At 53.1% G+C, this 22,306-nt stretch overlaps 5 protein-coding genes across 5 annotated transcripts; 1 reads left to right on the plus strand and 4 right to left on the minus strand.

Moving 5' to 3' along the window:
* Positions 1–582: 582 nt before the first annotated feature.
* BDV17DRAFT_270116 (putative cytochrome P450) lies at positions 583–2,938 on the minus strand. Its single transcript, XM_073758637.1, has one exon. The coding sequence runs from the start codon at positions 2,338–2,340 to the stop codon at positions 940–942; it is 1,401 nt and encodes a 466-aa protein (XP_073612954.1). The 5' UTR covers positions 2,341–2,938; the 3' UTR covers positions 583–939.
* BDV17DRAFT_293742 (uncharacterized protein) lies at positions 2,611–4,647 on the minus strand (the record flags this gene model as incomplete). Its single annotated transcript, XM_073762682.1, has 3 exons — positions 2,611–2,848; positions 3,202–3,490; positions 3,606–4,647. The coding sequence occupies 3 exons, from the start codon at positions 4,645–4,647 to the stop codon at positions 2,611–2,613; spliced, it is 1,569 nt and encodes a 522-aa protein (XP_073612955.1).
* Positions 4,648–5,729: 1,082 nt separating this feature from the next.
* BDV17DRAFT_270119 (anaphase promoting complex subunit CDC16) lies at positions 5,730–8,689 on the minus strand. Its single transcript, XM_073758638.1, has 2 exons — positions 8,146–8,689; positions 5,730–8,084 (listed from the first exon to the last, which is right to left on the minus strand). The coding sequence occupies exons 1-2, from the start codon at positions 8,240–8,242 to the stop codon at positions 5,860–5,862; spliced, it is 2,322 nt and encodes a 773-aa protein (XP_073612956.1). The 5' UTR covers positions 8,243–8,689; the 3' UTR covers positions 5,730–5,859.
* On the plus strand, positions 8,690–9,866 carry BDV17DRAFT_270121 (Saf4/Yju2 family protein). The gene is made up of 2 exons (XM_073758639.1): positions 8,690–8,863; positions 8,936–9,866. The coding sequence occupies exons 1-2, from the start codon at positions 8,844–8,846 to the stop codon at positions 9,729–9,731; spliced, it is 816 nt and encodes a 271-aa protein (XP_073612957.1). The 5' UTR covers positions 8,690–8,843; the 3' UTR covers positions 9,732–9,866.
* A 225-nt stretch (positions 9,867–10,091) lies between these two features.
* BDV17DRAFT_293745 (histone acetyltransferase TRA1) lies at positions 10,092–21,995 on the minus strand (the record flags this gene model as incomplete). The annotated part of the gene is made up of 5 exons (XM_073762683.1): positions 10,092–10,778; positions 10,827–12,989; positions 13,056–21,614; positions 21,697–21,854; positions 21,944–21,995. 5 exons carry the CDS (start codon positions 21,993–21,995, stop codon positions 10,092–10,094), a joined length of 11,619 nt encoding a protein of 3,872 aa, XP_073612958.1.
* Between the last annotated feature and the right edge of the window lie 311 nt (positions 21,996–22,306).

A 22,306-nucleotide genomic window follows, 5' to 3' on the forward strand; every position in this document is an offset into this window, starting at 1 on the left:
GTGGAAGCTGATCAGTCCTTCCGCCACTTGTCAGTCCTGGTCATCGTCGCCGTCTTCACTTGGGCTGGAAGGTACTAGAAGAGGGTAGTAGTTTTCCACATAGCTGCCCAGAATTCTCAGGTCAGTAACAGTCTATCTAAGCTAGATGAAACCACTGGAAGTCGCGGAGTTACAGGGCTGTCGAGATATATCGTTTCCTTATTACAGCACGTAACAACACCAAGATCAAATCAGGTAAATCAAGATTTCCAGAACATGGACTGTTTTGAAACCATCATACAGGAGTATATGAATATAAATATAAGCCTATGGCTCGATCCGGGCATATGTCTTGTCATGCCTAAGAAATATGGTTCCAATGTGCCGTCCAATCATGGCACATTAGTACGACCTATACCCTTCCTACGACTTGAGCAAAAGCGTCGCTGCTAGCTGGAGAAGAATTGGAGATGGGCATGTATTTTGAGGATAAGAAGAGTGTTCACCCTTCTTTTGCATGATAGCTTTATATCTTTACAAAATTAATCATCATTCTGCCTCTACCAATGACACGAAAGAAAAAGGACTCGTCTCGTAGCCGGCCCCTTCGACTCAATGTACAGCAGCGCCTCGTCATTAAGACTGGAAGACGCGAATACATGTTCATCCATGCCTTCCTCAGGCTCTTAGAGGGAGAGATTTGGTAGATACCCATAATAGTTAACTATTACCATTACCCATCTGTTGATCATCAGATCCATCGTTGCATCGCATTGCATCGCATGACTACACACATCACTGTCTGCCAATTCACTACCTATCTCACCATCCTGCCCGCTTGACCGTCTTCCTGCCCATCGCACTAAAAGCCATCCATCAAGAACTGCCAAGTTAAGGAACCAACCTCAACGAACTCCCCCCCAAATCCCCCAACTCAAGCTTAACCTCGGGCACAGATAGTCACTTCTGCCTGGGACTAACAAGAAGGAAGAACCCCAGGGGGCGGGTACTAAACGCGCCGTTGTAATTGACGCCGTCGTTCCCAACCTTGTAGCTCTTATCCGCGAGCTCAAAGTCCACGTCCTTGATTAAATTCGCCAGGACAAGAAGAGACCACTCCCACGCATACCGCGTGCCGAAACACTGGCGCTTGCCGTTGCCAAAGCCCTTCTTTACACCAGAGGGGAGGGCGTCGTATTTCTCGCCGACCATGCGAGAGGGATTGAAGGACTCGGGGTCTTCGAAGATGGCGGGGTCGCGGTTGACGTGGGTCAAGAGAGCGATGAGGGGTTGGGAGCGGGGGATCTCGTATTCGCCGCCCGCAAGCAGGACGGGCTCGTTGCCTGGTGACGGGATCGGCTCGATGTTGAAGCCTGGCGCGGTAGCGGAGAGGCGGAGCGTTTCGCGGAGGACGGCCTCGGTGTAGGGGATTTGCTTGAGGTGGTGGTGTTCGAAGGGACCGTTGCCGACGACGGAGTCGAGTTCCTCGCGGGCTTGGATGATCACGCTGGGGTTGTTGGCAAGGTAGTACAGGCCGAAGGAGAGGAGGTTGGGTGTTGTTGCGGAGCCGATGAAGATGTTGATGATTTCGTCGAGGACTTGGCTTTCCGATAGCTTCTTGCCCGTCTCGGGGTCGACGCCGTGGAGGAGTGCGTGGAGCATGTCCTTTGGTCCGGAGCCGGAGGGGTCTTCTTCACGTCGCTTGCGGACGATTTCGGCGCCGTAGTCGCGCATGATTTTGATGTCGGCATCGTAGCGCTTCTGGTGGCCGAGCAGCCAGGTGAGGAACTTCGGGCGGCTGCTGCGCTTCATTGCCTCGGTGGTTGCGTTTTGGTTCGCTGCGATAACGGCCGGCTCGTTACCGTTCATGATGGAAATATTTTGGTGGAAGAAGGCAAGCATATTGGCCTCGTGGTTGTTTCGGTCGAGGTCATTCGTGACGTTTACGCGCTGCTTCGACGACGCAGTCCACTTCTTAATTAAATCGCCCGTCGTCTCGCGAATATCAGCAAAAATCCCCTCGACAGCCTCCGGCGACACAAGCGGCTTCATAATGCGATGCGCAATCCCCCAAATCTCATTCTCGCTATGGTAAGCCGTGAACAGAGAGTCGTGCACCGCAGCGCGAATCTCCACGATCGGACCTGTAACGCATTTCCGGAACCTCGTCTCGTCGCAGATTTCTTCGAGCAGCGCAGCCGAAGTCACAAAGACAATGTTGTGGCCGAGAATGCTGATTTTGAAGATTGGGCGGTGCGCGGCCGCCAGTTTGTTGAACGATCCCCAGGGGTTTTTGGAGTCGAGCGAGAAGAGGTTGCCCACGATGGGTAGGCCCTTTGGTTGGGGAATTGGTGTGGGCATATTGAACGTAAACAAAATAAAGAGACAAAACAAATGGGTATAATAAGGATGAAGAGGAACCGTGGAAAGCTCAACGCAAAAGTCTGGATCAAAACCGGGGAAGCTTTTCAAGCTTCAAGCTCAACCAGCGAGCAGACAGGTTTTAAACCACGGGCAAAATCACAACATCGACGAGGCTCGCCAGCAAAGGCAACGCATTGAATGAGGGACACCTCGGTCAGTCGGCTCAGTCGTGACCTAGCAAGCTCAAGACAGCTCAGAAATGCATGGTCACTGATTCGCCCGGCCTCCCTCGCGCACGCCGATGATATCTTCAGACATTTTGGAGCTCGTATCGATTGGCCAGCCAAGCTGATCGTCGCACAGATCATGGGTTCGTCCGCGTCCTTGGCCAGATGAGCGACGCGCGCTGGCGAGTGACAGCCGGGCGCGTGGGGCGTGGCTGCAGATTCTGCGCTGGGGGTGCTCTGAGCTGATGCTGGCTGGCTGAGCGACGTCAATAGTTGCTCTGTCGGTGCATTAGCGGTGGAGGCGATCTGATCGATCGGTGAGTGAGCTGGAGCTGAGAGCGAAGGAAAGAAGAGAAATTGGGGAGAGGCGGCTGGGGAGAGTCCACTGGGGGGTACACATTACTAATGATATCACAAGTCATGAAGTTTTACTCTGAGCATTATGGTCTCTATAATCTATTATTATTATTTCCCAGAACCAAAATCAAAACCGAGCATATCCTCGCTTGAATGCAAAATAAATGATTCATATCGAAGGCCCCGCCCTCTTCCTGTCCCTCTCCCTGTCCCCGTCTCTAACCCCCTCCCCGTCCCAGGTCCAGCCAGCGAACTGTTATAAGCAGCAGCATACCCATCCCACAGCGCCCGCCAGTAACAAGCCTCTGCCGCAGGCGTGAGATACCGCTCGCGAAACGTCCTGACGCTATTATCAGCAATGCGCTCAGCGCGCTGCGGATCGTCCAGCAGCGGCTCGATTCGTTCTGCAAGGTCGCTGAAGTCGCGTGATACCTCGACGTAATTCTGATGCGGGCCTGAGGGGACGAGCAGGTAGTGGTGATGCTGGATGTACTGCAGTTGGTGTGCGACGATGACGGAGCGGCAGGCTTGTCGGTATTTGAGCGAGCCTGAGTACGACCGGCCTGTTCACGTTCATTCATTGGGTTAGCGACCACGATCGTCACATCACAGTTACACGCCAGGTTAGGAATGCAGGGGGTGAGAGAGATGAGGAGACTGAATGGTGCGACGACTTACCTTCGACATGTGCAATGAACATATACCTGCAGTGCTCCTCCATCCTGAGAACATTCTCCTTGCGGTGCCAATCCACAGGCTGAACATCCGCCCAATCCTTCTCCCTCGTGGCATCCATAAGAGCGCGTCTCAGCTTCGGCGCGAAACTCGGCTTCCCGCGCCATACCAGCTGGCGCTGTTTCTCGGCCCAGGGGAGAGCATCATACGCCGCAGCCTGCTCAACGATCTCATCGTACGGCCCTATCTCCGCATGCTTGTGGTTCCACGCCCAGTAGCCGAAGTCCGGCATTAGCCACGCTGCTTCTTCGTCTGCTGTGCGGGCGAGGGTCCAGATGGGGAGCGAAGAGTGATACCCCGCGATGTCGGAGAGTTTGTCTTCGACTGAGAAGACGAATTCGATGTCGCGTTGGGGCGGTGTCGTTGTCGCTGTGTTGCTTCCGCGGGAGGGATCGGACACGAGTGCTCGATGCATGGCGCTCAGCGCAGCGACGATTTTCCTGCGATGGTCTTCGTTGCGCGCGCGCGTTGCTAGAACGTATAGTTCTCCCCTCGCGATCCTCGCCCGTCCCATGCCAGGTTTCAGTGAAATCGCATCTAGCTCATCAATCGACAATCCGCCTTGACTTATCCAGTATATCCCCGCACGACTGACATCCTCAAAAAGCCCCGGAAACGCAGCATCGCACTGACTCCGATCAAGCCCCGCATTCTGTCCGTCGCGCGCGTACCCGAATTCCCAGATTTCTGGTTCGCTTTCCGGTTCAATTTCGGTTTCAGTTTCGTTCGAGGCTTTCGCCGGCGAGAGTGTGAGAGCGAGATCTTGATGTGAACAGGTCAAACACGTGCTGCATTCGAAGACCGTGGCCGTTTCGCAGGCGCAGTGGCCCGCTGGGATTATCTGCGTTAGGAGAGGATGCAGGTAGCCTCTGTCTGAGTTGATGGTGTACCACAGCAAGACGCCGACGAAGAAGCTGAGGAAGGTGAGAGAGCAGACCAGGCTCGGCAGGCTACCGTGGAGGCAGCGAGCTGGAGAGAGGAGCATCTTTCAGTCTCGTGCTCTGTTCCTGTTCCAGTTCCAGTTTTGGATTCTGGTGGTGGGCGTCAGGGCGAGTCTGAGTCGGACATCGACAAGTGAGTGGGCTTGTCTGTCCTTTAATATGAACAGGTTTCGGATTGTCTCAGTGAAGGGAAGGTGATGGTGAAGCTGAATAGGAGTAGAAGTGTTGGTGTCTTGCTCTGTTTGTGAAGTTGAAGCTGAAGCACAAGCTCAAGATGAAGCAAGCAGTAACACAAGTGAGAACGACGGGTCCCTCTCGATTGTGAACTGAGCTCAATAAATCCCCTCCAGATAAAGTCCACACCTTTCAAGACAATCCGAAGTTACACTCTAGCCAGCTACCAAAGCCACCATCGTGGCCCTCTTCGGTCGCCACTCGCCCATCCCCATTCCCATTCATGATTCTCAATGCCCAGGGCCCGCAGAATGGCAACCCGACGATCAAGTGGATCATGCTCGGTCCTTCGATTTCTGAAGAATAATTTGACAATAGTCTGGCGGTTTGATAAAAGTCCCTCGGCGTTGGTGATCTTCGCTTCCCCTTTGCTCATCATTTGGTATGGAGCCGTTTGCGGAGTGCCAGCCTGTCTCACAGTTTCACCTTGGCTTTGTCACTGCTCCTGGATCAACAGAGGGCTTGAAGTGATAACCAAGAACTTCATGTTCATGACGCATCAGGTGAGGTGCTCTGGGGAAGAACGACCTGCAGCTAGGCTTGGACAATAGACTCATACTTTGACCAAGGGATTCCCGTGGCGGCTCAAAGATCATCAAGGCAGCATCCAATTGCAGTAGGAGAATGCGCAGCCGGATTCGCGTCGACAAATTACAGGGGGATTCAGGGGACGTCTCGGTTGTGGTGGAGATCAGGAAAAGGGTCTGGTCACCTGGTGGGGATTGACTCTGGCGACGGCGTGGAGACGTCAGCACGTTAAATGGTAGTTAAACAGCGTTTAGTTTGATGGTACTTCTGGTGCCTAGCGTGATAAGAATAGATCTATAGTTCTTTACTTCTTTACCGTTAACTTAGGCAGTCATTTCCAGAATCCTATTGTGTCTATTGTTGTTATTGCTATCCGCTTGCTATCAGTATGTACGCCATCCATGCAAAAGGCCACCAAACGCCCAGTCGCAACGCCAGTGTATAGAGCGCCTCCAAGACTCCAGAGTCCAGTAATGGTATGAATAACGTTAACGCTATGATCGCGCCTGTGGTCGCCTGCCGCCCCGATTCCGAGGCTGTGCCTGTGTCTCCAACTCCGGACTACTGGCCGGGGCAACTCTCTCTCTATGGCGCCGTTCACGTTGTCCCCCGCGCACACGGTCCACCGAGTCGCGGAGGAGCCGCTCAGCGTCGTGATCTAGTTCCATCTCAATCGTCTGGCTAAGGTTGTTGGTGTTCGTCGAGCCTGGAAAGGTGCCGATGCTGTTCAGCTCGGTTTGGACACCACCCTGCGCCACCTCGTCTGTCCACTCCTCTGTGTAGGACTCGTCGGCGGTTATTCGTCGCCGGGCGACTCTGCCTTTGCCCTTGTCGCGCGAAGATCGCGTTGAGTTCCGCGACACAGCCGCTCGAGTGCCGTCTTCTGACATCACGGTCTCCGTCTCGTTGGATTCCAGCGCCCAGATCTCCAACGCCCGGGACAGCAGAGTTCCAGCAACGCCTGCCCCACCTGCAGCGTCGCCTCCCCCGCTTGCTCCAAGCACGCGCACTGCCTCATGTAGGGCTGTGACTGCATCCAAGGTGCGGTCCAGTTCCAAGAGAACAAGCCCGCGTGCAGTATACAGAGAGCCAATCAGACCGCGTTCCTCGTAGCCGCTCACACCAGATGACGCGACCCCAGATGCATTGCCTCCACTTCCGCCAAGGAATGGACTGTAACCCAGGCTTGCACCGCCTGAACCGATTCGCAAACATTCGTCAAACTCCTCCAGGGCCTCGGGGTACCGGCCTAGGCGGCGGAGAGCGTGGCCAAGATTGGACCGCGTTGCAACCCACGCTCCTGGTTCACATTGAAGTGACATGGCTAGCTCAAGAGCCTGTCGAAAGAGATCTACGGCGCCTTCAAGGTGGTTCTGGTGGTAGAGTACGACACCAAGCTCGTTCAGGACCAGAGGATCCCCTCCCAGAGGTGAGACTTCGGAGGACGGCAACGAGGGTATTGAAGGGACAGTGCTAGCTGCTGTTCCCGTGGACATAGAGTAAGCCGCGGAGAGATACTCTTGCGCGAGAGACATATTGTTTAACGCGAGGTGCTGCATCCCAAGGAATAGCTGCGGTAGATGACTGCCTTGGAACAGCCGCGCAGCCGTACTATAAGCAGCGATTGCTTGGTCATGCTCCCCTTCTGCTGCGAAGGTATGCGCAAACCCAATCCACGCTGGTGCTGAATGCGGGTCCAACAGAGATGCCTTGGAAAAGAAACGCCGTGCTTCTGCAATTTTTGAAACTGAGAGGTAGTATACTCCAATAGCTAGGTAGGTATATGATTCTTCAGGAGAGTGGTCGGCAAGCGTATGCGAGAGGAGAAAGAGCGCATTTGTGGCGCCGGTCTCGTATAAACAGGCCAAATGCAGAGGATATACGGCGGGCGAGTGTCCAAGATGGCTCTGGCCGGCGGAACTCGTCTGTGCCGATATGGATGACTGGGATGTGGAAAGGATCGAAGAGGTCAACTCCAGTGCTTCCGCGAACCGACATTGCGTATATAGAGCTTCCGCCCGTGAAAGAAGTATGTCCGGGTTTTCAGCCAATTTGTAGTGGGTGGATAGCGTCTCGGTGGCGTCGGTGAGAACAGCCGGTGACGAGTATTTCGATAAACGAGTTGTGTAGAGCATTTTCGTAAAATCCGCCGCCTCCTGCGACGTAGACCCGTCGGCCCCTGCGATAGCGTCAAAATCCAGCGACTCAAGAAACTCGAGCTCTTCCGCTGGCGACATGAGCGAGTTCTTCATCAGCTGGTCAAACGCCTCGAAGCACTGCACATCAATCCTCACGGCGTCCTTGTAGCAGTCGCGCGCGCGATCGAATGCATTCTGTTTCGCAAAGCACAACCCGCGAAGGTAGCACATCCCCGCCTCATATCGAATATTTCCGGCATCCTCGCGGTCTCGTTCTTCCGTGCGGTCGATGCGCGACGCGGCCGACCTGCCGTTGCGGAGAGTGATGCGGCCCTGGCCGTTTAAGTGCTGGAGCTTGCGGCGGCTATTGCTGCTTCGAATGAGATGTGTTGGGTTCTGGTCTCCGAGCACCGAGAGGGCCTGCTCGTACTGGCCTTGTTTAATGTAGCAGTGCGCAGCGAGGTAGCGACAGGCGGTGCTGCGGGATATAAGGTCTTGACGGGAAAGGAGGGCAAGGGCGCGCGTATAGTTGCTATTCGAGAAGTGTACTTCAGCCAGCCAAAGGGCATCCTCGTCACTGTCTAGACAACAGCTTTGTTAGTCCGCTGGTGTTTGCTGAAGGCAAACCACGAGGAAGCTCACTAGTCAACGCAAGGACTTTGTCTCCGATGAAAATTGCCGCATCATACTGGCCGCGAACTTTCGCCTGTTGTCGCCACACACGCAGGAAGTTCTCCATAACAGTGCGTATGAGAAGAAGGGCGTTGGCGTTGGGAATTGGCGAAGACGACTTTACGGCATGAGCGCGTGTAAACAAATATCGGGACAGCTCTTCGGGCACCGATAATGGTCTGGTCCGTGGAAGAAACGAGAGAAAGTAGTCCTATGCCATGAACCCCGGGAGCAAAAGAAGGGAATCAGTTGAAAGCTGATCAGATGTAAGCAGGTCACAATCACTGGTCAGCGTTTTCGGCCTCGACTGTTGATTCCCCGCGTCCGGGTCGCTGCTTTCTTGGGATAGCTGCACGTGACTTGTGTCCATACAGAGTACATTATTACAACATGGAAAATCTTCCTAGGAGAGGTCAAATACTCTGGAATCTGGGCCCTGCTAGATTTCTCCATCCTGACACAGTACATCAAATAACACCCTATACTACGGACTGACTAGAACTGCACCGTACACACCGCCGCGGCGTTGCCACCGCACGTGACCCTACTGATATCGCTATCTCAGATCTGACCTTGCGATTGTATCGCATCTTCAATCCTCATATCCAGCACGAAGTAACAACCAGTCAACCTCCTCCCTTTCCTATTTCCTTACAAACACCGCCAACATGTCCGAACGAAAAGTCCTGTAAGTAACCCATTCTCCCTCCTCCCGCCACCCCTTCCACAGAAGAACCAGTAACTAACAGTCCCCTCCCAGAACGAAATACTACCCCCCCGACTTCGATCCCAGCGCAATAACCCGCACGCCCAAACACCTCCGCCCAACCGGGCCAAAAGTAATAACCGTGCGATTAATGGCCCCCTTCAGTATGAAGTGCACCTCATGCGGGGAATACATCTACCGTGGACGAAAGTTCAACGCGCGAAAAGAAACGACCGAGGAGAAGTACTTTAGTATCCCGATTTACCGGTTCTATATCCGGTGCACGAGATGCAGTGGAGAAATCACCTTCGTGACGGATCCGAAGAATATGGATTACCGCGCTGAGAAGGGCGCGAAGAGGAATTTTGAGCCGTGGCGCGACGCGAGTAATGATAATAAGGACGAGACGGAGCAGGAGGTTCTTGATCGGCTTGAGCGGGAGGAGGGGGAGAATGCAGAGCAGGAGGAACGGGATAAGATGGCGGAGTTGGAGGAGAAGATGCTGGATAGTAAGCGGGAGATGGCGATTGCGGATGCGTTGGATGAGATTCGGACGCGGAATGCGCGGATTGAGAGGGGCGGGGCGTTGGGGGAGGAGGCTGCGTTGGCGACGGTGAAGGAGCAGGTTGATGAGGCGGCGCTCAGGGCGCAGCAGGAGGATGAGGAGGCGGCGAGGAAGGCGTTTATGACGGAGACCGGTGAGAAGGTCAAGAGGCTTGTGGAGGATGAGTCGACGCCGGAGCAGGCGACGACTCCGGCGCCGGCGCCATCGTTTGCGAGGGTTAAGAAGAAGAAACCGATGGCGAACAGCCTCGGTATCAAGAAGAAGGCGAAGCCTTCATTGGTGTGATCAACTTTCGATTCTCATACGGGTTACTAGCGTTCATGGGCATGGATCGGTACTACGGGTAATTTACGATTATAGCAGCATATCAAGAACAATTATGGTTATTATGGTTATTCAACCATATCATACATATCTGAACGCCAATTTGAGATGAATAGAATAAAACACGTAAGAAGTAGAACGAGATGAAGACGAAACCAAAAACATTCCATAAGTACAACCCCCAAGCGCCTCGCTAGAAATAAGCCGAGTAGACCTTTTAAGAACCCCAAGTAAACAACCTGCAATCGCAAGATCCGCAGTTCGGAACGAACATGACCAAGAACAAACGCCAACGGAAGCATGGAGAGACAGAGGGAAACTTTAGATATACGGCATCCACAAGGCATCACCGGTGGCCAGGTGCTGCGGGTTCACAGCCTTAGAGATGAGGTCAATGGTGGTCTGGTTCGCGGGCAGGTTACCCTCCGGCGGGCTAGCAAGGCTAACGGCCCTGTTGACAATAATGTCGCTATTGTTGTAAACCAGATCGCGAAGTTGTTGAGGAGAGAGAACGCTATTGCGGTGATGCGTAGTCGCCCAGAACATCATCTCATCACGGACAAAGATGCTGAGCTGCTGCTCCAGTTCGTGGCGCGGCTCCGTCAAGCACCGGGCAATCGCCATAATTGCACAGGCGAACAGACCCTCCGTAGCGATTGGGCCCATCAAGGTCTGAATATTAGGAGTCAGGCGGAAGGGCACCTGCTCCGGGTTGAAGAAGAAGGCCTTGTTGGGGTTGATGGTGGGAATGAGTTCTGTACCCCAGATGTCGCCGGTTGAGCGTGAGATCATGATCTTGGTCGGGTACCGGTTGCCCATGTGCATCATGTAGGTCATGAATACGAGCGCCGCGTACTGGTAAGCGAACTGGCGTCGGAAGAGCCAGAAGTCTGCGAAGTTGGGGTATGTCTTTTGGAAGTAGTCCAACACCATGGTCGGAGGAACCCATTTCTCTTGGATAGCCGTGAGCATCTCGGTGCGGAGAACCTGCTGTTGTTCCGCGGTGCGCTGGAAATCGTCAGTCGCAGTCAAACTTTGAGATACTGGTACACTCACGTTCTGCTTTGTCTCTGCCAGGGCCCTCATCTTGTCCATAGTGAACAGAACAGGATCATCCTTATTGAACCCAACACGTCGGCAGTAATCCTCATAGATACCTTGCATGGAAATGTACGACGGATCGTCGCGAACCAAGCGAATGTGAGGTGCCAAAGGAACCATGAGAGGAAGGTGGAAATTGAGATTCCGTCGGCGGCTTTCCTTGCGCTTGCCCAGCACTCCATTGAAAATGCGGAACAACTGCAGAATCCGCTCCTCGCGTCTGCAGTGGCGAGCGGCAGGGTGCTGAACAGCGAATGGGTGAACACTGCCGTCGTGACCACGAACCTTCAAGCGACGGTGGCAGACACCAATACCGCGCACCAGGTCAATATCAGGCAAGAACCGATCAATACGGATAAAGTCCTGGTTCTTGTCCTTGTGCTGGAGGTACTGCCCAGGAATCTCAACCTCATCGAACTTGAGGAATCGGAACTCGCTCAGATGCGGGGAGTACGTCTCCAAGAACTGAACCTGGGGCCGTCGGTCAAGCTTCTCCTCGAACTTGTCTCGCCAGCGACGAAGTTTCTGGATGTACTCGAACATTGTTGGTTTCTTGACAACAAAGTCGGCTTCGAAGGACTTGCGAATGTGGGCTGGAAGAATCGTCTCAGCAAAGCGCGTGATGTTGGCTTCCGTTGGCGCAGGGAGTTTGAAGTCTTGGGCATACGAGCCGGGCATGCGACCGACGTAGGCTAAACCATCGTTCAGCAGCGCCACGATTAGACGATACGCATCCTCGTCAGGTGGACACTTGAAGTTCTTGTGAATCTGATCAACCATCGTCTCCATTGACAAAGCAAGCAGGGGGAATGCGGTCTTGAGACCAGACATGATCTCCTCAGAGTACTCCCATGGTTTCTTGACAACTTCCTTTTCGGGCTCTGCGTTGGCAGTCTGACTCTGCTGTGCCGGTTGGTTCTGTTGCCCAGGAACCTGAAGGTTGTTTTGTTGTTGGCCTTGCTGTTGCGGTTGTCCTTGTTGCTGCCCTTGTTGCGGCTGCTGCTGCGGTTGTCCTTGAGGCTGCGGCGGCTGTTGCGCCTGGCCCTGAGCAGGCGCAGGAGGCTGAGCGGGTTTCTGAGCGGGACTCTGTCCATTAGCTTGAGCGGGGCCCTGTTGTTGTCCTGGCTGTGGCTGTCCTTGTTGCTGAGCTTGGCCTTGACCTTGAGGATGGGTCTGGGGTGTGTTCTGAGCAGGCTGCTGTCCAGCCGGTCGGTTCGGCGAAGGCTGAGCAGGCGTAGTCGGCGTGCCATTCGCGCCCTGGGCACCATTCACGACAGGTGTGAGCTTGTTCTGCGGCGACGCTTGCTGCCGGGCACGGTTAAGCTTCTCCTGCTTCTGATCATGCTGTTTCTTGATATTGAGCATATCCTCGCGGTTGGTGCGCAGGAGGAAGAACAGAGCTTGCGGGTACAGCTTGGCGATCTTGACCAAAATAGCCTTGCAAAGGCGAGCCTCACGGTGGGAGAGGCTAGTGAGTAATTGAGGGATAAAAGTGATCCAGTACCAGACGGGTGTGTCACCCTTGAAGTTCTCAAATGCAGTGGCCACCGCTCCCTCATCATTGTCCAAACTGAGCAGCCAGAGGATTCGGCTTAGGAGCTTTCGGGACTTGGAGTTCTTGTATAGACCAGCGGCTTCAAGGTAACAACTGACAGCGTTGCTAGCCAGTTCATAATCACTTGGATCATTCTTGAACCGCTGATCGCTGTACTGGCCCCACTCAGACCACGCCTTTGCCAGTCTCAGGTCATAGTACAAAGCAACACCGTATGCCTCGTTCGCCTCATTGACATGGTCCAATTTGGCGAGGAACATGCCCTTGAGCGTGTAAAATTCAGCCTTCTGCTGCGCACCGAAGTAATTGAGATTCGTGTTGTTGATCACGTCTAGCCCACTGTTTAGTTCCTTCGGATTCTGGTAGTGACACTTGGCTTGTTCACGGAGCTTCAAGAACGCTTCCTGAATCTCAATATTCGGGAGGGTATAGATCCGGCTGAGCTGGGCGATACAAACTTCCGGCATTTGGTGCTTGCGGGAGACATGTGCAAAACGGTTGATGATCCAAGCTGTTTCATGGTATCCGCGGTACGCATAAGAGTTGCTGGCGACATTGTTGGTCTGGGGAGGTAGTAATCCAAGGTATGTTGCGTTTATTAGTTGGAAAATATGTTGACGCCATGTAACCAGGTCTTGCCAGGCATTAATGTCATCCCACAGGTTAGGGAGACGGTCGCGCCAGGTTCCAAGCAACAGCTTCAACTCAGCAGACTTCGTGTCCAGATTGCGCTCATTTGTCTGTGACAGGCTTGAGCAGATATGGCTCGCGTCGTGAAGCTCAACCAAAAGCTGGAAGTGCTCCAGGATCGGAAGATGGGCATTGGTTATGCTCTTCGGGAGTTGCAGCCACTTGCGGATGGACAGCTGGATCGACTCGTCGCATACACCATTGAACTCCTGAATGTTCTCCTTCTTGTTGTGGAACTGCAGGAGAGCCATGAAGGCCTGGAAGAAGGTGCGTCGTGGTGTCGGGGCGTCTGAGACAGACTTAACAAGAGACTCGAGTTGCTCTCTGTTGTTCTCGCTCTGCCAGTTCTCGATGTTTCTCCACGCGGCTTCCAACAGCAGATCATTCAGATTCTCATGCTTGGCAAAGTCGCTGAGAATATCCCATTGCTGCAGCTTTTGCGCGCAAATGAGCCAATGGTCTTCCCAAAGATAATATTCACCCTGAGAAAAAGGCATCGCTCCAGAACGAGCCTTGATCTGGGCATTCTCGTAGAGCTGCTGAGACTTATCCCACATTCCCTGTTGCTCATATGAAAGCGCGGCGTTTGTCTCGACGAACTTGCATCGCCTTCGCCACGTGCCGTAAAAGAAGTCGTCTTCCTGTAAGCCGGCATAAACCTCGACCAAGGCGTCAAGGTTACTTTCCCTGACAGTTGGAGTGTCGATTATTGGGTTGATGCTCGATTCCTCCAAGTACGTAGCAGCGGTATACCACGCATCATAGGTGCGGCTGAGGTACTTCAAGACATGCGGCGGGATCTTGAAGCGAGGCGTTGCACGAACGACACCTTCAAGCAGTGCTTGAACAACATTTGGGCGCTTGTCGATTTGTCGCTGGTGGTATTCGCGGGTGATTAAGCTGACCATGCCCTTCTCCAAGTCAATGCGGTCTTCCCGCGACAAGGTCGACCAGAAGATCGGGAATAATGCTGTCCATAAATTGTGAGCTGTGGTCGGGTCCGTGTGCTGGAGTTGGGTGAGTGGCTCGATAAGATCGCGGGCCTTGACCTCAGCAATTTCACCAAGGAAACGCTTGCGGTCGGCAATAAATGCCTCAAGCTGATTATCAACGATGATCTCTGAGCGTCTCGGGTCCTTTTCAGCATTCCCAAATAGGAATGTGAGAGGGTACATTGTGAAGTCGTCAGGATGAAGACGAGCTGGTGCGGTCATGTCAACGCAGCCCAAAATCAGATGGGATGCTTGGGCAAGCCAGAACGAGTCCGCAAGCGTGTCCCAATTTTGGCAAGTCAGTACGTAGCTCAACCGGGAACTTGCCAGGCGGGTCAGACTGCGATCAAAGATGGTCATGAAGCGATTGCGCATCTCCACATCCTTGGCTCGTGTACCAATCAAGAATGCATGTTCAAGCCGGACGGTCAGCTCAGTACGGGTAATCTTCGAATCCTCATAGATCCGAATCACGAGTTCAAGGAATTTGTGCAGCATGTCGGGCGTCTGTCGGGACTCAAAAAGCAACATCTTGTGGAGAACTGCGGTCTTCTCTTTGAGAGTAGGCCACGATTCGGTTGAGTTGAAGATCCAAGTCTCAACCATATCCAGGACCTTGGTGCAGAGCCCTTCGTTCTGAGACCGCTCGACAAGTTGTGCAAGAACGCTCAAGAATGGTCGGCGCTGTTCACCCAGATGGGCCATACGCACAGATACCAACTCAATGGTCTTGAAGATTAAGTCGATACCGATTTCGTATTCCTGAGGTTCCGGAGCACCCTCGGGAGGCTTAGCTCCATTATTCTGATTCTGATTGTATCCATTCCCATAGAAAGAGGCACCTGCAACATGTTCTTTCGCCAGCTTTGTCGAAAACACTTTCATGACCTGGGGAATGTGGCTTTCCAGTTCCGCTGCCTTGCTCTTCGACAGCGACCAGAGGATATTCAAGCTCGAGATGTAGTTTGTTGCGGAGAGAGTCTCGGTTGCGATTGCAGAAAGGTACGCAACAAATTCGGAAGGCGTGTTCTCAACATCCATCGCATCTTCATCTTCCGGCTGATTATCCGGGACCGCATTGAGAACGCGCAGAACAGGAGGCGGGAGCTTAGGCTCAATGTCCATATCCGTCTCGACACCGTGTAGAGAATCTTGGACCTCTGGGTTATCTGAACGGAGTGGCTTATCGAAGAGCTTCTGGATGGCGGGAAGGCGAGCAGCGACCCACTCGTCTGGCTTCGATGCAAGGATAATTCGAATAACCTGCAAAGCATTCACAAGCCCCGTGATGTGTTTCTCAATCGGCTTGTCACCACGGTCCGTCGTAAGGATCGGCTCAATGACCTTCGGGTACAGCTCGATGTTCAAATCACCCCAGTAAGCAGGCGACATGAGATTTCTTAGCAATCCCACGGCTTTCTTCTGCATCTCGCTGGTGTGCACTGGATTTTGCGGCTTCAAAGACTGGAGCTCGCGGAACCTGGCGGCCGGCACCAGAAATCTATCGGTGGAGGTCGTGATGAAGGTAATGAGATATTTGGTCAGAGCGGCTCGTAAGTCATGAGGTACCATGTATTCAGTGCGCTCCCGAGAATTAGGGAGTGCGAGTGCCGGCAAAGGTGATGAAGTACCTTGAGCATCGTCAAGCTTGCGCTTCTTCAAGTTTGGCGATTCCTGTACACCGTTCTGCGTTGGGGCAGGAGTAGCCTTGACTCGCTTCTCTTCCCACGTCCAGATCAAGTTGATGAGGTTAAGCGCCAGCCTCTTACTATCCTGCGACGGGTTACTCGGAGGTGAGGCGATCTTGATCAGAGAGGGAACAATAAGAGGCACGAAGTGCTCCCGGGATTCGTAGAACAAGTCCGGCTGACGTACGAGAAATTGGAAAATACTCATGACTTGCTGGAGGTTCGCAGTCTCCTCGGCAAGGATACGACGAGGCCACTTGGCCCAGAGCGGGTACCGTGTGTCCTGGGTCTGAGCGTTGTTGCCCGCTGCAAGGATTCGTGTAGGGAGAACAGGGGCAAGAACGTCTAAGGCCTGTGTCACAAGTGCTTTGCCCTCATTTTGGTGAGCGCGCAGTAGAGCCACATACACCTGGACCACGATCTTGAACGGCGTCTCGTAGTGCGCAATGAAATAACTGATCAACACATAGGCGCCGTACTTGTTGATGATGTCTTCAAGGCGGATATAGTTCCAAGCGAACTTGATAATGTCCTTACGCGAATCCTGCACCGTGGCGTGGTGGTACTTGATCAGCAGGGCAGATAGCTGGAGGAGTTCCATGCGAGAATGGTCAACGCCCGCTTGATTCGACTCTTCGCTTAGATCTGCCACCTGCGGCTTCCACAAGCGGTTCTGGATGAACTCGGTCATGCTCTTGTCCATCAGCTTCGGACCATCGGCCGGCTTGTTCCAGGTCAATTGAATGTCCATTGCGAAGATCGGGTTCACAAGGTGGCGGAAGGCGTAGGTCTTCATCTTTTGAGAGCATGAACGCTGGCCGTACAGATCAAGACATCGCATTATCACAGAACGCCGGTAGTCAATGGACTCATTGGTGATAATGTGACGATGAATGAACCTCGGGAAGGCAAGGTTCCGCTTAAGATCGCCAGTAGACAAGCCATCAATAACCTCAAACAGGAAATCAAGGTCCTGCATCGATTCCGAGAGGTAGATGGTGGCAATGTTCATGATCTGGTCTTCGGCTTGCTCGACCCGCAAACGCTCGCTCGGTTGAAGCTTATCATTGCGTAGTTTCCGCTGGAGATCCCTAGCAGAGGCAAGAACTTTGGTCCGTAAGTCTGGGTGGTTCACAAGCCAGTTCTTTGTCGAAGCGAATGTCGAAACCGCGTGGACCGCATAGACACCGTTGATAGCGGCGGTATCCCTACCCTCAGCTTTCTCCTGTGAAAAGGAAGCTGTTATGAAAGCTTCCGTGTCGGCAACCACCGCTACACGAAGGGCCTCGCTTTCCGGGTCTGCAAGCACTTGCCCAAAGAAACGCCCGAATCGCTCATCCTTGAAGCGAGCATAGAAAAAAGCCAGACTTTCCTTGGGATACCTGTTGAGATATTTGACCATAGGCTTTCGGAAGGGACTGCTGGATGTCCTGCGAAGCTTATCCTCCAGATCCAGAACCTTGTTGACAAGGTGCTCCATGAACGACGTAGCGGCCGGGGGGAGAAGATGAAAGATGTTGAAGATAGCGGCCACGATCTTCATGGGAGGGCTTTGTTCAACAAGACTAAACGAAACCTTCTGCAGGATCGCGTCATCTGCAATGACCTTCATGTGGTCCAGCAAACGGGCGCCGATCTCAACCTTGAAGTAATTGGTGAGCAAGGTAAGGAGCCTCGCCAATCCGTCCAAGCCGGCAACACTCAACCGCTTCGGGTCCTGTAAGTTCATGAGGATTGGGCGCAAACCGTTCTGAAGCAAATCCTTCGGCAGCTTGTTCGTTTGACTCAGGACGTCCCGTAAGCCAGCGTTCGCTGCGTCAATAACATCGGAAGACCGGACGTAAAGCGATTTGAAGAATACAGAGATAATGCGAGCACGACTCGAGTTCTGTGGGGTGTTGGCAAAGTCGGGAAAGCTCATTGCCATCGACAAGAGTCGCAAGCAAGCGACACGCAGGTTGACAATCATCTCGGCATTCTTAAACTCGTTTGGCTTACTCGCGAGGTTGTCATCCTCAGCATCAGCTAAAGCGAGTGACTCGAGCATTAAACGGTTCAGCGGCTCGTTGAAAGTAACGATATCATTGCGCAGGCTCAAGCAGAAGGTTATGGCTTCAATGAAACCAATCTGCGTAGGGAACGGCAGAGCACGGAGAGGTTTGTTGAAGATCGACTGCAAAAGCCGATCCTTCACCGGGAAGATGAGCTCATGTACCTCACATCCTAGAACTTCAGCGATGGTGGAGAAGCTCCGGCGCGAGGCCTCACGGACATTCTTGTTCATATGAGACAGCTCGTAGACGAAGAAACCACATAGTGAGTAAAGACGGCTCTTCTCATTCTTCAGGTCATCCTTCGCCATGTTCTTGCAGCATCTTCGCAGAATCAAGTCCAGTGTATCTTGGGCGCGAATCCTCGTACTCGCAGGGAGATCAGGCGGCGTATCCTTAATGACATAGGTCAATGCTCGTGCAAATTCCGCTTGCTTCTCAAATAGCCAGGCGTCTCCAAGGTCCAGCTCAGTGGCGTAAAGGTGGATGCCGAAGCTACCGCCGGCTTTGGTGAACCACTCCTCGCTATGGCAACTATGGCAGAAGACGCGACCGAGATGCTGGAAGAACGGCAGCTTCGTTACTCGCTCGGGGGATCCGAAAATAGTCGCAGTGGCATCTTTCAGAACCTGTAAAGCCACCTTCGCCGCATCGCGAACCTTAGCGTTGTCGGAAGATAACGATTCAACAACGGCTTCAGCAAAGACTCGTGAGTCAAGATAAACAGCACCTTCGCCGCAGGAAACATCGAAGGCCTTCCGCGTATGCCTAGCTTGAGCGAGAGACCGTCCAACTTCGACCATGGCAAAGTGCTTGCAAACGTCAGCCACGAACTCGCTGGCACTCTGCTCGAGGCCAGGAAGTGTAGAGGCGAAGATAGAAGCTTTCAGAAGCTTTTTCAACGTCCCTTCCTGTGCAAGTTTCTTCGGGATTGAACTTGAGCGCTCCGTCTTCTCCAGAATATCAGCCATTGCGGAAGTCTTGCTCTCAAAGAGGTCATTGGCGTGCAGCCGGATAAGAGACCCCAGGTCATCCGGAATATTCTCATAGCCAATGTAAAGCTTCAGTTGTGAGGAAATCATGTGGAACGCCTGCTGCTTATAGAAGGCGTCGGATGAATGTTTGGACACCTCCATCAACTTCGCAACCGCGAGGTCAATGCCGATGCCAGTGGGAAACGGTCGCTTCTCGCTTGGGCCAATGAGTTTAATGTCGACACTGGGAGCATCATCCGCGTATTGTTCGAAGGTAAGGTCGGGCGGATGATTTAAGAACTTCCTGTTTCTCCCACCAAGCTTCCCTAATATCCGCATAGTGGTATGGGCGTGGAAATGGTTGTAAGGGTGCGGGCGAAGATGGTCAAACAGCGCCGTCATCAACTCGTCCATGATGGGAGCCATGATTGGGTCAAGGTAATCAGCCGTAAGATTGTCGACGCAGAGCTCAAGAGTACGCAATCCCTGCCCTACGAGGTCGGACTCGGCACGTAAAGCCACAACAATGGGACGCATGAGGTAGCTCAAATGCGGGAGGAGATGACTTAGACGAGCGGGGACTGTGAGTGTGAGTTCGACGTAGAGGTCCCTTTCTTGCGGCTTTCGCGCGGCAAGCAGCAGATTGTTGAAAGTCTCGAGGAGCATTTCCAGAAGAGGGAGGATCTCTTTGTACAACAGCTCAAACCGACCTCCGCCGATACTTCGGAACAAAGATCGCAGGAGGAGGAAATAGTTCATGGGCTCGTCGGCTGTGACCGAAAGCTCAAGACATTTGGTGACGATCTTCGAGACATGAGGGTGCAGCACCTGCTCGTTCTGGGCCGAGAAGAGTGTCACTGCCATGAAGGACAATTTGAACATCCTTAGGAGAATCCGAGCTTTAGCCATATCAGGGGTTCCGACGTCATGAATACGATCCATCAGATACTGCAAGACCATTCCTGAAAATGCAGGCGAGGTTGCTTCACTAGCGAAGAAGAACTGGGGCAGGTGCAACAGAGCGCCATGTTCCAGCATGAGGTCGAAAAGGTAGGGTATCTCGGTGTGGAAGACCTCATGAAAAGTGGCTGTGTCGATGCAGTGGAAGACTGTCCCAAAACTTTCAAGAAGCTCCTTCTCCTCGCGCGGCATAGGAGCCGTGTACTGGCTGGTGAGGAAATCGAACGGAGTTGAGAAATTAACGTCCGGTTCCGGCTGGTCCACGCCGTAGTACCTGAACACTCGTGCTCCCTCATGGAATAGCTTCTTGATGACCCGTACCTCCTCCGCATTGTAACCATAGGAGACCTCGGACCAGTTGATCGGAACATTCGCAGGATCAATCTGGACATGCTCAGGGTTACAGCTCTTGAGGTGGTGGAAGATGCTCTTCAAACCATTGATCAGATTCTTGAAAAGGAAGATGTTCTCTGCGATTGGATCAGCCCCACGGTCCCGCGGATTCGTTGTCTTGAGAGGCGATGCTGAGAAGATATCAATCTCGTCCCATTCAGGCGGTTGATCTTTGTCAGCTAAGTACTTCTCCGGTGAGGGTTCCTCCTTTTTGCTAGCTTGATATGTCTTGTGTAGTTTGACTATATTAGGGAACTGGTAGTTCATGGCTGCTAACTTGTCGCCAATTGCATCAAGTATCATAAGCAAAAAGTACCGAGCCTCTCGCTTTTCCTCCAGTTTCGCGATGCGGTCTGCCATGTTTAGAAGAAGTTTGGCGCTCATTGTTTGGAAGCTGGTTCCCGGCAGATCGTCGTGGAGATTTTTAGTGTAAACCTCGATTGTTCGTTTGATCTGATCGCGATTTAGATGCTCACGGACATGGTGGATGAGATCAGCGAGCATGCTGTAGGCCAAAGGTCGCATTGTCTCGTACACGGTCAGGCCATCGCCGATCAAAGTCCGCTCGTCCAGAAGCTGATCGATCTTGTCCAAGAAAATATTCCGGTAGGTACAGTTGATGATATGTCGAATCGCAACAAGGAGCTCTTTCCTCGCGCTGGACTTCTCCCTCGGGCAGTCTTGAAGAAGGCGGACAACCACCGATGGTAGAGTAGGAAGGAAGTCCTGCAGCTGCTGCGGTTGAAGTCGAAGCAAATATGCGAGGAAGCTCATTGTCTTGACCTGGAGGGTGATAAACTCCCCAAAGGCAGCACGATTTTTGATCTCCTTGCACACCCCAGTGAAGATTGTATCCTGGGCCGCGGCATCGGCATGAGCCTTTTCTTGCGGCTTCGCTTGCAAGAGCAGAATACTTTTGATGAGCGGTACAAAGAGCTTGACATTGGCTTGTGCAGAATTCCGGTGAGTCTGGAAGATGGAAACGACGATGATCGGACACTCGGCAAGTACTTTGAACGAGTGCATGCCCTTGAGCAGGACATTATTTGACGTCTGCTGGTCAGGACCAAGGTCGGGAACCGAAGCAGCAGGGGAGCTCGGTCGAGGCGACTGGAAGTTCGGGGCGGACGCGCCGGGTGTTGAGGGCATTCCTGAGGGTGTTGCTTGGCTCGGTGTGTCAAATGTATCGCGAACGACCTGTTCCATTGTCTGAAACATCTCTTGGATGAGCTCGAGAAACGGTTGTACTCGTGCGGCGGTCGCCTTCGCTTGATTGCGTTCCAGATCCATTATCGTCTTCATACACAGCACCGCGTTCTCCTCGTTTTCGATTCGTACTAGGTCCATCAACAGGTCGACCATATCTGCGGCGTAGGGCTCGACATCGGGGGACATCATGGGTAACCGGTGGAGGGTTTCGAGTACGCAATTTCGTAGTTTCTGTCAAAATACCGAGTCTGTAAGCCTCCAGCCTCGTCCAGCGGCGCAGTCATCAGGTCCCCGCAGAGCCGTCGCAACTTACCTGCTCCAGAGACAGATTTGTGAACACCGGTTCACCGCTCAAGATGGTCTTGAAGACCGGCCATAGCTTGGAAAGGAAGATAGGGTAGCTCGCGCCCGAGCAGAGGGGCTCGATGTTATCGCGCAATTCGACAGCAACATTGGCCCGGATTTTGATGTCTAGATCAAGAGAGTCAGCGCCGGAGTAAAGAAAGCACGGCAATCGTTTGGTATCCGCTGCGAGCCGCAAGCTTCAGTAGTCAACATACCCAGCTTCTCATCCCCCAGCTTGCTGGCATAAATATCAATGTTCCGCTCCATGGCTACTGCGACCCTCAACGGAGGGGATCACAGATGGTTGAACAAGACGAAAGACGCTGCCAGGCCAGCCGGCCGGCTGAGATTAATAGACAGCACTCGTATCGGTGGGCGCGGTAGGCATAGGCGGAGAGCGGATTCCGGAGCTCAGTCTTCGCACGGTATTGGCAAGTGTCGCATGAGAAGGCACGAAATGGAAGCAGCGGGATCGTCAGGTCATTAATAATTAATTTGAGGGTCGGGAGTAGAGAGCGAGAAGAAGTAGAGAGCAATGAGGCAAATGAGCGTGGGAGAAAGGTGACGAGGGAGAAGAG

This window comes from Aspergillus undulatus (assembly GCF_047715775.1).
Source record: "Aspergillus undulatus strain CBS 261.88 unplaced genomic scaffold BDV17scaffold_45, whole genome shotgun sequence".
Lineage (NCBI taxonomy): Eukaryota > Fungi > Ascomycota > Eurotiomycetes > Eurotiales > Aspergillaceae > Aspergillus > Aspergillus undulatus.

Coding starts and splice junctions, on each gene's coding strand:
- BDV17DRAFT_270119 (XM_073758638.1), bottom strand. CDS start 8,242: ATGGAGAACTTCCTGCGTGTGTGGCGACAACAGGCGAAAGTTCGCGGC. Junction 8,085..8,145: donor CAAAGTCCTTGCGTTGACTA/GTGAGCTTCCTC, acceptor GCTGTTGTCTAG/ACAGTGACGAGGATGCCCTT.
- BDV17DRAFT_270116 (XM_073758637.1), bottom strand. CDS start 2,340: ATGCCCACACCAATTCCCCAACCAAAGGGCCTACCCATCGTGGGCAAC.
- BDV17DRAFT_270121 (XM_073758639.1), top strand. CDS start 8,844: ATGTCCGAACGAAAAGTCCT. Junction 8,864..8,935: donor ATGTCCGAACGAAAAGTCCT/GTAAGTAACCCA, acceptor GTCCCCTCCCAG/AACGAAATACTACCCCCCCG.